Below are 16,865 nucleotides of genomic sequence, written 5' to 3'. Positions count from 1 at the left end.
CCCTAAAAAAACAATAAAACATGCCTGGAAAAATTTATATAATACCATGCATATCCTAACATTAGTTATTAAGAAAAAATTGCCAACACCTGAAGCAACCAACAGTAGAGGATTAGCTAAGTTATGGTACTAGTATATATTTATATGATGGTGTCTACATGTTCCAGAAGATAAAAACAGGACTCATAATTTATTTAAAAAAAATAAAATCGAGAGATAAATGGTTGCAAGCAAAAGTTTGCATATTAAAGAACTTAATTCATTTTCATTATTTTCCTCATTTTTCTACTATGAATTTATATAAACATAAAATAATACCAATTAGGTGGTTTTTAAAGATAATTCAGCAGTGAGAAGACACAGTTCCTAAAGGTACTGAGACTTGAATTCTAGTCCTGCCTTTGTTGCATTCTATCTATATATGACCTTAACATTTAATAGCTTTGGTTTCATCATTCATAAGATGAATCTTACGGGATACAATTATGTATAGTGTTTAACAAATATGAGGAATTATTGGCACTTACCTTTTGTTTGCAGATAGATGGGCTATTTCCACACATTTGGGCAATTAGATAAGCAAGTAAGCAAAGTTTGCATTAATGTGTGGAATCCAGCAATGCCTGTCTGACCTTGCAGCATTGAGGTATGATTTGTTTCCAGAGTATGCTAAAGTCTTAAAGGAAACTGGAGCTGAACAAAGATAACATCCCAAAAAGGAATCCCCATATTGACTATTCCCAGATATGTTGTAAAATTTGTATGAGCATGATCTCTGTGTAATGATGAGGGTCAGGTGAAAGGGAATAGTCAAAAACATAAGCCGTTGCAAATATGCTCATTTATGTGTGAAAACAATATTGTCAACTTATATAGTATTTTCATTGATGATATTACTCTAAATAGATGTGTTTCCTCAGTGACTTAATAAAGAAGGGCAAAATGATGGCCGGTTATGACAGTCAATTCTAAACAGTTTAGGATTTGCACCTGTGATAGCCTTTTTTTTTTCTTGTTTGTCAGTAAAGACACTGGGGAGAGCAAAATCCTGATTTTATCCTGTTTCTTTAATGCTTATCATTTTGCTTACTATCTTTTAGTGACTATTCTGTTTCCAGCTGTCTAAACATTTTTTCACATTCCTATCAGAAATGTGACTTGAGCTCGGGTTCAAGAATTGTAGTGTCCACTCCCTCATTGTTTATGACTTCCTTAGCACACTTTCAGTTAGGATTTGAAGTGTGTGAACCAGTTAGCATTATTATATTTTAACCCAAATCCTATGAGGAATACTTTTTTTTTTCTTTAGATTTTTAAAATTTATTTGACAGAGACACAGCAAGAGAGGAAATGTAAGCAGAGGGAGTGGGAGAGGGAGAATCAGGCTTTCTGTTGATCAGGGAGCCTGATGCAGGGCTCAATTCTGGGACCCTGGGATCAGGACCTGAGCTGATGGCAGATGCTTAACGACTGAGCCACCCAGATGCCCCCAGAAATACTTCTCATTAAAAGTGGGATCAGGGGCGTCTGGGTGGCTCAGTGGGTTAAGCTTCTGCCTTCGGCTCAGGTCATGATCCCAAGGTGCTGGGATCGAGCCCCACATCAGGCTCTCTGCTCAGCGGGGAGTCTGTTTCCGCCTCTCTCTCTGCCTGCCTCTCTCTCTGCCTGCCTCTCTGCCTACTTGTGATCTCTCTGTCCAATAAATAAATAAAATCTTTTTTTTCTCCAATAAATAAATAAAATCTTAAAAAAAAGTGGGATCATCTCTTGATACCCCCAATTCTGTTATTACTTAATCGTATGATACAGTGAATTTGGAAAGTAGACATTTTAACTGGAGCATCTGGGTGGCTCAGTGGGTTAAAGCCTCTGCCTTCGGCTCAGGTCATGATCCCAGGGTCCTGGGATCAAGCCCCGAGTCGGGCACTCTGCTCAGCGGGGAGCCTGCTTCCCCTTCTCTCTGCCTACTGGTGATCTCTCTCTCTGTCAAATGAATAAATAAAGTCTTAAAAAAAAAAGAAAAATTGAAACCTTGAAAATCCTTTAAAATTCATAAAACGAATATAAATATATGAATATAATGAATTCATTATATATTCAATATATATTCATATATAAATATATGAATATAAAATGAAGTGTAATTTCATTTTTGAAATATACCATATGATATAGTGAATTTGGAAAGTAGACATTTTAACAAAGTTTAAATTTTTCTTTGAAAATTGAAACCTTGAAAATCCTTTAAAATTCTTGAAATTTGATATCCTTTGAAAAAACATTTTTGTAAACTAAATTGTGTGAGCTACTGTTTATTTTCTGACTGTTTGCATAGTCATTTCATTTGAATATTTAATTCAGTTGAAATTTCCTGTGAACTATAAGGAATTTTTTTCAGGGGGGGAGAGGACAGCAGGAGAGGGAGAGAGAGAATCATAAAAGCAGGCTCCATGCCCTGCTTAGAGCCCAAAATAGGGCTCCATCTTACAGCCCTGAGATAATGACCTGAGCTGAAATCAGGAGTCTGACGCTTAACTGACTGAGCCACCCAGGTGCCTCTATTTAAATTCATAATGTAAAATAATTCCTTTATTGCTGTAATTTAATATGCAATATAAGAGATCTCGTGTATAACCAGTACGTAGTTGACTATCTTGACTGCATCTTCTGCAAAATTTCATAAAATATATCTGACAGGCCTGCCGTGACTCATCATTACTATCCTAACTATGGTCACATTAAGCTTAGTTTTGCAGTACTTATTAAATCTGAAAAGCGATCTTTGGAATTTCCCAGAAGTTTTATTTCTAATACTTTTTTTCTTATCAGAATTTAACAGGATTCCCTTTATAATGTAAACAGTGAGGCCATTTAAATAACGAAGGAGATCTTAACTACCCAAACTTGCATATTTTCCTTTTGGATGTTTTATATTTATTATTTTCTGTTAGAAGAATAAATCTTCCTATAGGCTTCATTTTTTAAAAAGAGACACTTTTTATTTTTATTTTTTTAAAGATTTTATTTATTTATTTATTTGTCAGAGAGAGAGAGAGAGAGAGAGAACACAAGCAGGCAGGGCAGCAGGCAGAGGCAGAGAGACAGGCAGGCTCCCTCCTGAGCAAGAAGCCCTATGCCGGACTTGATCCCAGGACCTGAGCCGAAGGCAATGGCTTACCAACTGAGCCACCGAGGTGTCCCAAAAGAGACACTTTTTAAAAGAGACACTTAAAAAAAATTTTTTTTAAAGATTTTATTTATTTATTTGTCAGAATGAGAGAGAGAGAGAGAGAGAGAGTTAGAGACGGAGTACAAGGTGGGGCAGTAGAAGAGGGAGAAGCTGGTTTCCCACTGAGTAGGGAGCCCGATGGGGTGCTCAGTCAGGACCCTAGATTCATGATCTGAGCCAAAGGAAGACACTTAATGACTGAGCCACCCAGGCGTCCCCATTAATTTTTTAAATTAAAGTTCACAGTAAAATAAGTCTCAGTGAGTTGTAAATTTTTAGATGTGGATGAAGGTCTTGGAAATACTCAGGGTGACTCTTCTCCAAAGAATCTTTTATAATATTTCACTTTTGCGTGATTATTCAAATTAATCACAATAATAGTGTGGACATTTTTGGTTATTCTATAATATTTTTATTTTGTGTACATATAAAATATTTGAGACAAGTAGGCATAATAAGAGTTGCTTTTTCTGGTTTAAGCAGCAAAGTATTTGTTCATTTAAGTGATTGGTTATAAAAGTTATTTGTGAACTCTGCTCTGTGGCAGGTACTGTGGAATTGAGAAGTCAGTATATTTGATAACATAAAGAGATTTAGCTTAATACTCATTGGAAAGCTATAGTTTCATTTAAGTTTTGTGAAAATATGTAGTATTCTGTAGTGAATAGCTTTTAATGCCATTTCCCAAGCCCAGTGAGCAGCCAATAATGAATTACAGACCTCTAAGAGAATGGTATTGTTATTAATTCACAGAACATACTCACTTTGTATCAGAAGAGATGTTTGTTGAACAAATGGAATCCACGACTCAGGCTCTATCATGATATTTTATAGCTCAAGCTCAGGCGTTTCTTTCTTGTGAAACTCATCTTAGAAAATGAAGTGTACCTACTTCTGGAAAGAAGTTTGTTGAGAAAGAATAAGAAGGTTTTGAAAAACACCTCTGGGTTTTCTTGTAAACTGATAAAACTCCCTAGTCCTACGAAGGATTATACCTTTCTGCTATTCAAGTAGCTTAAGCCAAGATTAGTTATATCTTAATACCTATTTCACTAAAATAGCAGATCTCACACATTTGGGTCTCACACTTTATACTCTTACAAATTATTGAGCATCCCCAAAGACTTTTGTTTATGTCATTTATCTGTTCATTTATATATCATAAATTATAATTAGAAAGTTTAAAATGATTTACTCATTTAAAATAAGGATAAGCCATTACATATTAAATAACGTATTTTTTATAAAGAAATAACTATACTTTCCAAAGTAGAAAATAGGGAAAAGAGTGCTATTGTTTTATATTTTTGTAAATATCATTGATATTGACTTACTAAAAGGCAGCTGCATTCTCATACCTGCTTCTGCATTCAAACTCTTGCAATATGGTGTTTTGATTAAAGTATATTAAGAAAGTCCAGGTCTCACAAGTACGTAGTTGGAAAAAAGGAGGAGTACTTTAATAGCTTTTTAAGATAATTATGGAAACTCTTATTTGAATGATATACCAAAACTCAACAAGTAGTAATTTCTTAAAAATTAGATGCGGTGTGACATCTGTAAACACATCAATGAACTTTTCCTACTGTTACATTAAAATCTCAGATGCCTGGGCGGCTCACTCATTAGGGGTCTGCCTTCGAACTCAGGTCATGATCCCAGGGTCCTGGGATGAGTCCCATGTCAGACTCCCTGCTGGGCGGGAAGCTTGCTTCTCCCTCTCCCTCTCCCCGTGCTTGTGTTCCCTCTCTCACTGTGTCTCTCTCTGTCAAATAAATAAATAAAAATCTTAAAAAAAAAAAATCTCTTTGTATACTAGCACTTTGAATGGGTCTTTTATCATCCATGATTTTATAACATCATACATTGGTCATTTTGCAAATATGGAATCAATGAGTTATACAGATCTCTCCTATATCGACACATATTAATATATAATATTTTAAGTACTACATTAGTTAATGTTACTGTCACATTCATCAGAAATATAAAAGCTATGAGATTCATGATTGTGTTTGAAAGCTCATTTATCATTGGTAATGCATATCTCAGATCCTTATCTTAAAATGACAGGCCCACTTCATTATTTTGAGAAAATATCTGCCATATACATAAATCTGTATAAGCATATTTGTCTGTCATTTATTCTTTCCAGTAAAAAATGGTAGGGAAAAAAAAAAGAAATGCAGCTAGTTCAGCTTACAACTTAAACAATTAGAGTAGTATTTCTCTGAACAACTATCCTACTTCTATATGAAGTAAAAGTACTTTATATCTACTTACTATTTGAAACACAGAATATTTAAAAAGTTGTATACTTAGGGGTTGAGTAATAATGAAATTAAACTATTGCTTCATCAAGGACATTTTAAACTGAAATTGACTTTTTTTTAAACAGCACATGTGCAGCTATGAAGAATACAGTGACAACAAGTATAATTTGGGGATTGCTGCCTTCATTTCTGTTAAGGTGGTGGCAGTTTTACTTGCCATTACATTAGTACCATCAATGTAAATGTCAACAAAGTGAAAGAAACTACTAATTTTTATTATTATTATGAAAATAGTTTTTACCACTGGGATGCCTTTGAATCTCTGTACCCATTTTGATTCTGTTCAATGAATCAGAATAAAATATTCTTTTATTCTGTTTTAGAATAAAAAATCCTTATCATGGCCACAAGAACTTGGGTAGGTGGAGTGTTGAGAAATATACGCATAAAGAAAATGACAGGTCAACTTTTCTGTACCAAATTAGTAGAATAGACAATAAGTTCTAGGGAGATACATAAGAAGAAAAGGTTGTTGTTATTAAGATTACTTACTGTAATAAAAAGGTACAAAAATGGTGTTGGAACACAGGAGAGGAACTTGATTGTTGGGTCTGGAGGGTGCTGGAGATAACTGGGAATTACAGAGAAGTGTTCTCAGAACAATTGATACTCAAGTACTCAATAAATATTTGTTAATAGTTATTTCAAAATAGGGGCACCTGGGTGGCTCAGTGGGTTAAAGCCTCTGCCTTCGTCTCATGTCATGGTCCTGGAGTCCTGGGATTGAGCCCCGTGTCGGGCTCTCTGTTCAGTGGGGAGCCTGCTTCCTCCTCTCTATCTGCCTGTCTCTCTGCCTACTTGTGATCTCTGCCTGTCAAATAAATAAATAAAATATTTTAAAAAATAGTTATTTCAAAATAAAAACATAAAAAAATGTTTTCACTTATTTACTAATTAGTGATATTTTTAAGCTTTTCATGCTATTTCTTTATTCCTATGACATTTGCTTATAGAAATTGGCCTGATAGAATTTTTCTGCTGGTAGAAAAGTTCTGAACACGATTAATGTCTCTCTTCAAATGTAGGAAATCATCCAGATCTCCCTTTTCGATGTCTCATTAGACTCAGTCAAGGAGGCAATGAGGCAATGAAAGGAGGGGCAGGTTTTGGAAGAAACTGATACAGAAGGAGAAAGAAAGTGTTATATATATGATGACAGAAACTAAAGTTGGATCCAAGGGAGTAGTGTTTAGATCACTGGATTTTATCCCAGGGGCTATTCTTAGCACTTTCCATGTATTAACACATGTAGACTTCCCAAGAGTACTAGTAGGTATGTACTCAGAGACTACCTTTTACAGATGAGGAAATTGAGACACTGAGAGGTTAAATAAAATGCTCAAGATAACACAGTTGTTGAGCAGAATGACAGAAGGTAATCTGGCACAGAGAGCTACTGTATTGGTCAGTTCATTTCTGTCTTTGTTCCATCTCTTGAACAATACTGCTAATCAAGATACCTTGTTTTATTCAGGTTTTTGAAAATTGACTTTACTCCCCGCCCCCATATTTCTGGAGACTAGGAAAAGCAGTTTTAGATTCATAGCAAAATGGAACAGAAAGAAGTAAGAGTTCCTATATACTCTCTGTTCTCAAAGCACACAGCCTCCCACATTATCAATCTCCCCAACTACAGTGGTATGTTTATTACAATTGATGAACCTACATTGATTGACATCATTATCACCCAAAGTCCATAATGTACATTAGCATTCACTCTTGGTGTTACACAGTTCTATAGGTTTTGACAAATGTATAATAACATGTATCTACCATTATAGTATTACACAGTTTTATGTATATGGTATTATACAGTATTATAGTATTATACTATATTGTGCATATAGTATTATACAAGTTCCATACCCTGAAAATCCTCTGTATTCTGCCTATTCATGTCCCTGCAATGTCCTCAATTTCAGATAACCCTTAATATTATTTTGCTGACTCCGTAGTTTTGCATTTTTCAGAATGTCATGTAATTGGAATCATAACGTAGGTAGCCCTTTTGGATTGAGGTCTTTCATTTAGTAATATGCATATAAAGATCCTCCATGCCTTTTCATGGCTTCTTTTTAGCACTAAATAATATTCCATTGTCTCGAATGTGCCACAATTTATTTATCCATTCATCTACTGAAGGACATCTTGGTTGCTTCCAAGTTTTGGCAGTTATGAATAAAGCAGCTATAAACATCCATGTGCAAGTTTTTTTTTTGTGAACATGTTTTTGGGTAAATACCAAGGAACACAATTTCTGGATTGTCTACTAAGAATATGCTTAGTTTTATAAGAAACTGTCATACTATCTTCTATAGTAGTTGTCCATTTTGCATTCCTACCAGCAATGCATTAGAGTTCCTGTTGTTCTACATCCTGTCAGTATTTGGCATTGCCAGTACTTTGGATTTTGGCCATTCTAATAGATATGTAATGATAACTCATTGTTATTTTAATTTATAATTCTGTAATGACATAGGATGTTGAATGTCTTATCTTATGCTTTTTTTTTTCTCCTGTGTATCATCTTTAGTGAGGTATCTGTTCAGATCTTTTACCTATTTCTTTTTTTTTTTTTTAAAGATTTTATTTATTTATTTGACAGAGAGAGATCACAAGTAGGCAGAGAGGCAGGCAGAGAGAGAGGAAGGGAAGCAGGCTCCCTGCTGAGCAGAGAGCCCGATGCGGGACTCGATCCCAGGACCCTGAGATCATGACCTGAGCTGAAGGCAGTGGCTTAACCCACTGAGCCACCCAGGCGCCCTTGCCTATTTCTTAATTGAGTTGTTCATTTTCTTATTGTTGACTTTTAAGAATTCCTTATATATTTTGGATGACTATACATTATTTAGTATGTCTTTTGCAAACCTTTCCCAGTCTTTTCTTGGGTGGTTTTCTTTTTCATTTTCTTTTTTAATGTTCAGACTGCTGTTCAGCCAAGATGGCTTTTTTAAAAAAATATTTTATTTATTCATTAGAGAGAGGGGGAGAGCACAAAGGTTGAGTAAGAGGGAAAAACAGACTCCCTGCTGAGCAGAAAGCCCAACATGGGGCTCGATCCCGGGACCCTGGGATTATGACCTGAGCTGAAGGCAGACACTTAATCAACCACCCAGGTGCCCCGACTGTCTTCTCATTTGTTGATGGTATCTTTCACACAGCAAAAAATTTTAATTGTAATGAAGTCTAGCTTATCAATTATTTCTTCTTTGATCAATAACTTAGTGTTTTATCTAAAAGGTTATTGCCAAAACCAAAGGTCATCTAAATTTTTTCCTATATTCTGGGAATTTTAGAGTTTTGTGCTTTTAACATTTAGGTGTGTGATCCACTTTGAGCTAATTTTTATGAAGAGTGCAAGGTCTATCTGTGTCTAGATTCATTTTTTTTTTTATATGAATATCAGGTTATTTCAGCATCAGTTCTTGAAAAGACTATCTTTTTTTCCTCTGCATTGCCTTTACTTCTTTGTCAAAGTTGACTGTGTTTGGGTGTACTATTTCTGGTCTCTGTTCTATTTGATTGATCTGTATGTCTCTTCTTTTACCAATACTACACTGTCTTGATTACTCTAGCTTAATATTAGTCTTTAAGTCAAATAATGACTTTATTCTTTGACATTCTTCTTCTTCTTCAGTATTATGTTTGCTGTTCTGGATCTTTTACCTCTCTGTAAACTTTAAAAATGGGTCTAAAATCTGATTTTAAAAGATTTAAAACTTTAAAATCAGTTTGTCATTATCCACAAAATAACTTGCTGGGATGTTGATTGGGATTGCATTGAACTATAGATCAAGTTTGGAAGAACTGATACTTGGCAGTATTGAGTCTTCCTATCCATGAGCATGGAATATCTTTCTTTTTATATAGTACTTCTTTGATTACTTTCTTTAAAGTTTTATAGTTTTCCTCATGTAAATCTTGTATATATTTTGTCAACTTTAACCTAATTATTTAATTCGGGGAGGTTCTAATGTAAATGGTACTGTATTTTTAATTTCAAACACTTGTTCATTTCTTGGTACATAGGAAGGCAGTTAACTTTTGTATATGAACCTTGATATTTTGTATATGAACCTCTGATATTAGTAATTCATATCTTTTTTTTTTCTTAGTTAACTGGCTAAAGGCTTGTTGATTTTAATGATCTTTTTCAAGAACCAGCTATGTTTTGTTGATTTTCTCTGTTGATTTTTTTGTTTTCAATTTTATTGATTTCTGCTCTGATTTTTAAAATTTCTTTTTACCTGCTTACTTTGGGTTTAATTTACTCTCCTTTTTCTAGCTTTCTAAGATAGAAGCTTAGATTATTGATTTTAGATCTTTCTTCTTTTCTAATATATGCATTCAATGCTATAAATTTTCCTTTAAGCGCTGCTTTTGCTGAATCCCAAAAATGTTAATAGGTTGTATTTTCATTCAGGTATTTTTCAAATTTCTTTTGAGATTTTGTCTTTGACCCATGTATTATTTAGAAGTGTGTTGTTTAACGTCCAAGTAATTTGGGACTTTTTCAACTACTTTTCTGTTACTAGTCCAGTTCTGTTGGGGCATCTTAGAGCAGTTCACTGCCATGTTCCCATGCTCCCCTAAGAGCATACATTGTATATTTTCTATTCCTTACAATACATTAATATACATTACATAGCATATAACATGGTCTGTTTTAATGAACAAGATATCTTTTTCATTGTATTGAATTGAAGACTTAGATTAATGAAGCAATTTTTAAATAATTCTCCTTTCCATCAGTGATAGATACTTAGCACTTTGTCTTCAACTCATTTCATGATCTGTTCTAAATAGGGGAAAGTTTTTCATTTATGATGATTTGTATCTACATATGCCAATCTGTGTCTAAGAATGAGTGGCATCTGTGGAAAATCTAGGCTGTTTTCTTAAAATGTTTATGTGCATTGGAGAAAGTGTTCTATGTTGTAAATATGTACTTAATATATATAAAGTAGATTATATATTGGCTTTGGACACACACATATATATAGACTTAGGTAACATACCATATTAGCTGGATTTTTTTTTTTAACAATGGAGGGATATTTAACATTTCACAAAAATTTATAAGTAATAAATTTTCATTATACCTTTCAAATGTGACAATTTTTTCTATCCCATTTAGTTTTGTCAGCCTGGCGGGTGGCAGCTGTCCAGAGAAAGGAAGCAGCCAACATTTTTTGTGGTGGTCCTGACAGATATTGACTCAGATCGACATTACTGCTCGTGCCTGACCTTCTATGAGGCAGAAATCAATCTTCAGGTACAACAACTTTTCTAGCCAAAAGAACAATATTTAGCAATCTTTTTTTAAATGCCATTTTTCTTGTTGTTAGAACTATAAGTTTAAGTTCTTTGGGTTACTTTAGAAAGACTGAGGTACTCTGCTGTTGGAGAACAGAGGAAGAAGGTAAAATTTAATTGTTTTCTTTTAAAATACTGATCATAATCTGAGTATTTCCAAGAATAGCATATTCATGAATTGATTTATTCCCTGTCAGTCCTGTTCTTGAGAGATCTTTTATAGAATATAGAGGATAATCAGAATGTTTATAAATCACCAATCACAATGCTCGATATTATTTTTTAAGTACCCAACTAAATGTCAAGTCATTATTACTAGTGGTGGGAGTATCAATATGACAAACTGAAATTCATAGGCTAGAACCATAGAAATGAAAAATACTGGTTTCTCGGAGTATTTGTTGGGGCTCTTAGTTTCAGACAGCTGAATCTGCTTTCTCTAATTTATGCATAAAAGGATTTATGACAATGTATTGGGCAGCTTACGTAATTTCATGGATTATGGGTGAGCTGGGAACCAATTTTGGGTAGTAGGAATTGCCTAGCTTGGGTCTGTTTTAGTAACTTTTTCTGCCTTTGACCACTTGGCACTTATGATGTTGCATACTAGACAATATAACCTTTACATGTTGCCCTAAAAAATCTAACCTCTCATGTGCAGCCTGTTTAATCTTACACTGGTGACTTTTGCTTTAAATCTCACATGGTTTGTTTCCTTGTGAAAGTCAGAGTCCATGCAGATCCCACCCCCCCAGAAAGGAATCAGAAAAATTTTTTGTTGTTGTTATGCATTTGTTTGTTTGTTTTGCTTTCAAAGCTCTATGGTGCAAAAAAGAAACTATGAAAGAGTTTGGAGGATATTGAGTAAGCTGATCTGCATTATCTGCAGTACTTTCTGCTACACACAGGTGAATGAGTATCACCGCCAGAATAAAGGATTGGCTTGCTTTCTAAAATGGCCTCACAAAGAAGCATTTGTTGTTTGGGTTGTTCTAATTAAAACTCCAATATCTGAATGTTACCAGAGGCAGAAATCTGAATTTGTAGTACAAGAGAAGTTGTCACCTTTCTTGACACAGACTTATATTATTCACATTCATTAGACTGATGTGTTAAAACCAGCATGCTAGTTTATTAATTTACTGTGGTAAATTAAAAGTTAACATAGAGGGGCGCCTGGGTGGCTCAGTGGGTTAAGCCGCTGCCTTCGGCTCAGGTCATGATCCCAGAGTCCTGGGATCGAGTCCCGCATCGGGCTCTCTGCTGAGCGGAGAGCCTGCTTTCCTCTCTCTCTCTCTCTCTCTGCCTGCCTCTCTACCTACTTGTGATCTCTCTGTCAAATAAATAAATAAAATCTTAAAAAAAAAAAAAAAAGTTAACATAGAACAAAATATGCATCATCTGTATCATCAATAAATTCTCTCTTTGTTGTCAGATCTTTGTGGGAACCCATTTCAAAATCTGAAGCATTTTGGTTGTGGAATCAAACTAAGGAGTATTTTATGTCTAATATTAATGCCTATTAGACTAACATAGCCCATTGTTTCCATTTGAGATTAGAGATTGTGTTGTTAGTGTGGACAACAACTTAGAAGTCAGTGACAATAGCCATTTCTATTTTAGATAGTGTTTCAGTGGATGTTGCCAACAAATAATAATCAAATTCCCATTTTTTATCTATTTAGTCTAAAAGTGTTCTCTAGCCAAATCCTATCTCTTTTAGGTGACCTTTCATTTCTATGTTGATCTTCAGAATTTAAGTTAGTTCTGAAAATGCAATATTTTATTTTTCTATTCTTTTTTTAAGATTTTATTTATTTATTTGACAGAGAGTGCAAGTAGGCAGAGTGGTAGGGAGAGGCAGAGGGAGAAGGAGAAGCAGGCCCTCCACTGAGCAGGGAGCCTGAAGTGAGGCTCGATCCTAGGACCCCAGGATCATGACCTGAGTCAAAGGCAGACACTTACCCAACTGAGTCACCCAGGTGCCCCTTATTTCTCTATTGCTGATGGTATCTCTTCACAATTCCCTAGAATTGCCCAATGAAACCGTGATTTTTCACGTTCTTTTTTCTTTCTCCCGCACAGCCAACCCCTCTTGCCCCAAAATAACTGACAGAAAAGTAATACATTAAGATGATGTAGGGGGTTCCTTCATTGTCATTGGTGATATAGCAAACTCCTGAACTCAGTTCCTCCCACAGACACACCAGATCTGCTGCTGCCATTGAATGATTCCTTCTGAAAGAAATCGGAAGCTAGCTGAGCAACTCACACTGTGCAAAAATTCCCACACTGAAATGAGTAGGGAGGGCTAAGACAGACTCTTATCATAAATCTTACCCCTTGCACAGTGATTTTGGGAAGGAATTTATAACTTCCAGCTTTTCCCTGATGCGTAAGGCATTTGGACCCAACATCTAGCCTCAACTGGATAATGTTTAAGACTTGCACCTGAGGGATGGGCATCCAAAACACCTAACTTTGAAAGCCAGTGTCCATGAGACAAGTGGATCTCATGGACACATGGCTCATATCCATGAGACCCACCAGTCTATAGCAAGCTACTAGAGTTCTTAATAGGTTTACAAAAATTCTCTGTGGCTATCCCCCTAGGGCTCAGGATGAAGAGAACAGAACTCTCCATCTCCCAGTCTTTCCCTGAAAGAGTCCCATTTGCATACTTTTTTTTTTTTAATTTAAAATTTTTAAAAAAAGATTTTATTTATTTGTCAGAGAGAGAACACAAGCAGGGGGAGCAGCAGGCAGAGCAGGCAGAGGGAGAAGCAGGCTTCTTGCTGAGCAGGGAGCCCAGTGTGGGACTTGATCGCAGGACACTGGGATAATATCCTGAGCTGAAGGCATGCGCTGTACCAACTGAGCCACCCAGTTGTCCCTATTTGCATACTTTAAAAGCTCCTGCGTTAGGGTCAGGTTTCTAATTTAGCATATCTCTGGGGACCTCAGTGGAGACCAGGGAGGCTAACAGATGCATCTCTGTGTTCTCTCTGGCCCACTTCACTTCACCAGTTTTCTCCTGAAAAGATCTGTGCCCATGCCTGGAACTTCAGATTTGCAGTTGCAAAGGAATGCACCCTTTTAATATGTTGGCTCTGGTAGCTAGGAAGGCTTAAATTGTCAGCTCCCACAGGACTTAAGCAAAAAAAGAAAGTTCTTACCTGGCCATCCCCACCCACGACTCAGTGCAGAAACAGCAGACAGAAATACCCATCTCCAAGTCTTTCACTGAAAGACGTATATTTGCATACATTAAAAACTGCTTCCTCAGGACCTGGCTTTTAGTCAGTCAGAATGTGGTTGCTGAGATCCTTTTCTTTAGCACACTGACAAGTCTTGATACACCCTCAACTACAGGAAGCACTAAGAATAAGGTAGTCTGCTTGACAATCACAGAGGTTTGAGAGATAGCGAAGAACTGTGGAAGATTGAATTGATAAGGTTCGTCCTCCTAGGAGAGTCCACTCCTTCAAGATTAGGAATGCATAGAAACTAACAAAGAAAGTCAAGGAAAATGAAGAAACAGGAATATGTTCCAAATGAAAGGACAGAATAAAACCTCAGAAAAAGGAGAAATGGAGGTAAGAAATTTACCTGACAAAAGGTTCAAAATAATGATTATAAAGATGGTCCCTTAGCACGGGAGAAGAATGAATAAGGTCAGAAGTTTAACACAAAACATAAAAAAGTCCCAAATACAAGTCACAGAGCCAAAGCATAGAATAACCACACTGAAAAATACCGAAAGGGATTTAACAGCAGACAAGATGAAGGAGAAGAAAGAAGATGAGGACAGGACAGTGGAAATCACCCAATCAAAAGAACAAAAAGAAAAAAGAATGAAAAAGAGTGAAGATAGCTTTAAGGACATATATGACAGCATCCAGTAGACCAACATCCACAATTTAGGTATTCTAGAAGGAGAAAAGAGAAAAGGGCAGAAAACTTATTTGAAGAAGTAATGACTGAAATCTAACATGGGGAAGAAAACAGATATCAAAGTCCACAAAGCTGGTGGAGTTCCAGTAAAGGTGAACCCAAAGAGACCAACACCAAGACACATTAAAATTGAAGTGTCAAGAGTTAAGGACAAGGAGAGACTCTTGAAAGTAGAAATGAAAAACAGTTTGTTCATACAAGGCTCCCCCATGCCTATGAGCAGATTTTTTAGCAGAAACTTTGTGGGCTAGTAGGGAGTGGCAAGGTGCATTCAACCAAGAATATTCTACCTGGCAAAGTTGTTCTTCAGAATTGAAGAAGACATAAGCATGTTTCCAGACAAGCAAAAGCTAAAGAAGTTCATCACCACTAGACTGGCCTTATAAGGAATGTTAAAGGGAGTTCTTTAAGCTGAAATGAAAGGGTACTAATTAATAACAGGAAAACATATTAAAGTGTAAATCCTAGTTGTAAAAATCTAATGTTATAAAGATGGTGGTTTAATCACTTATAAAGCCTAGTATGAAGGGATTAAAAGACAAAAGTAGAGGACTACCTGGGTGGCTGGGTTGAGTGTCTATTGATTTCAGTTCAGATCATGAACTCAGGGTCATGAGATCGAGCCTCGGGTCAGGCTCCATGCTCAGTATAGAGCCTGCTTAAACCTCCACTGCTCTTCTTTCTCTCTCTCTCTTAAGTAAATAAAAAAATAAATAAATAAAACCTTAAAGAAAAGGTAGTAAAATAACTATATAAAAACATGTTAATGGATACATAAGATTAAAAAAAAAGATGTAAATTATAGCCTCAAAAAACATAAATTAGGGGAGGGGGGATTAAAAATGTAGTGCTTAGAATATGTTCTAATGTAAGTTGTTATCAACTTAAGTAAACTGTTAAAAATTGTTTTATGCTGGGGCACCTGGGTGGCTCAGTGGGATAAAGCCTCTGCTTTCAGCTCAGGTCATGATCTCAGGTCCTGGGATCAAGCCCCGCATTGGGCTCTCTGCTCAGCAGGGAGCCTGCTTCTCCCTCTCTCTGCCTGCTTCTCTGCCTACTTGTGATCTCTGTCTGTCAAATTAATTAATTAATTAATAATCTTAAAAAAATGTTATATGCAAACTTCGGTAACCACAAGTAAAAACCTCTGGTAGATACAGAAAAGATAAAGAGAATGGAATCCAAGCATAACACTAAAGAAAAACATCAAGTAACAAAGGAAGAAAGCAAGAGAGGAAGGAAGGAACAATGGAATTACAGAATATCCAGAAAACAAGGAATAAAATGGCATTAGTAAGTATAAACTGATCAGTAATTACTTTAATTGTAGACAGATTAAGTTCTCTAATCCAAAGACTTAGAATGGCTGAATGGATTAAAAAGAATAAGACCCAACTAAATGCTACCTACCAGAGACTCACTTAAGCTTTTAAAGATAGATACAGACTGAAAGTGAAGATAGAAGAAAATACGGCATGCAAATGAAAACCAGAAGAAAGCTATAGTAGCTATACTTGTCAGACAAAATAGACTTTTAAAAAAAGATTTACTTATTTGGGGCACCTGGGTGGCTCAGTGGGTTAAGCCTCTGCCTTCAGCTCGGGTCATGATCTCAGGGTCCTGGGATCGAGTCCCACATCGGGCTCTCTGCTCAGCAGGGAGCCTGCTTCCCTCTCTCTCTCTCTGCCTGCCTCTCCATCTACTTGTGATTTCTCTCTGTCAAATAAATAAATAAAATCTTTAAAAAAAAAAATGGTGGGGGTGCGCCTGGGTGGCTTAGCGGGTTAAGCCTCCTGCCTTTGGCTCAGGTCACAATCCCAGGGTCCTGGGATCGAGCCCTGCATCTGACTCTCTGCTCGGCAGGGAGTCTGTTTTCCCCCCGCTCTCTCTGCCTGCCTCTCTGCCTACTTATGATCTCTGTCTGTCAAATAAATAAATAAAATCTTTAAAAAAAAAGTTAAAAAAATTTACTTATTATATATATAGAGAGATGGCTGCTTGCAAATGAGGGGAGGGTTAGAGAGAGAGAATCT

The 16,865-nt window shown here is 36.0% G+C and overlaps 1 protein-coding gene across 4 annotated transcripts in view; it reads left to right on the top strand.

Moving 5' to 3' along the window:
• SBF2 (SET binding factor 2) overlaps positions 1-16,865 on the top strand; it is a 484,493-nt gene that overhangs the window by 203,155 nt on the left and 264,473 nt on the right. For 2 of the 4 annotated variants that reach the window (XM_044258810.1, XM_044258811.1), the window contains exon 3: positions 10,700-10,837. The exons of the other annotated variants lie outside the window; for them this stretch is intronic. In XM_044258810.1, coding sequence (XP_044114745.1) covers positions 10,700-10,837 — 138 coding nt within the window. The remainder of the gene's footprint in view (positions 1-10,699; positions 10,838-16,865) is intronic. 4 annotated transcript variants of the gene reach the window in all.

Source organism: Neovison vison, chromosome 7 (assembly GCF_020171115.1).
Source record: "Neovison vison isolate M4711 chromosome 7, ASM_NN_V1, whole genome shotgun sequence".
Classification (NCBI taxonomy): domain Eukaryota; kingdom Metazoa; phylum Chordata; class Mammalia; order Carnivora; family Mustelidae; genus Neogale; species Neogale vison.
This window is presented reverse-complemented; position numbering and strand designations above follow the sequence as displayed.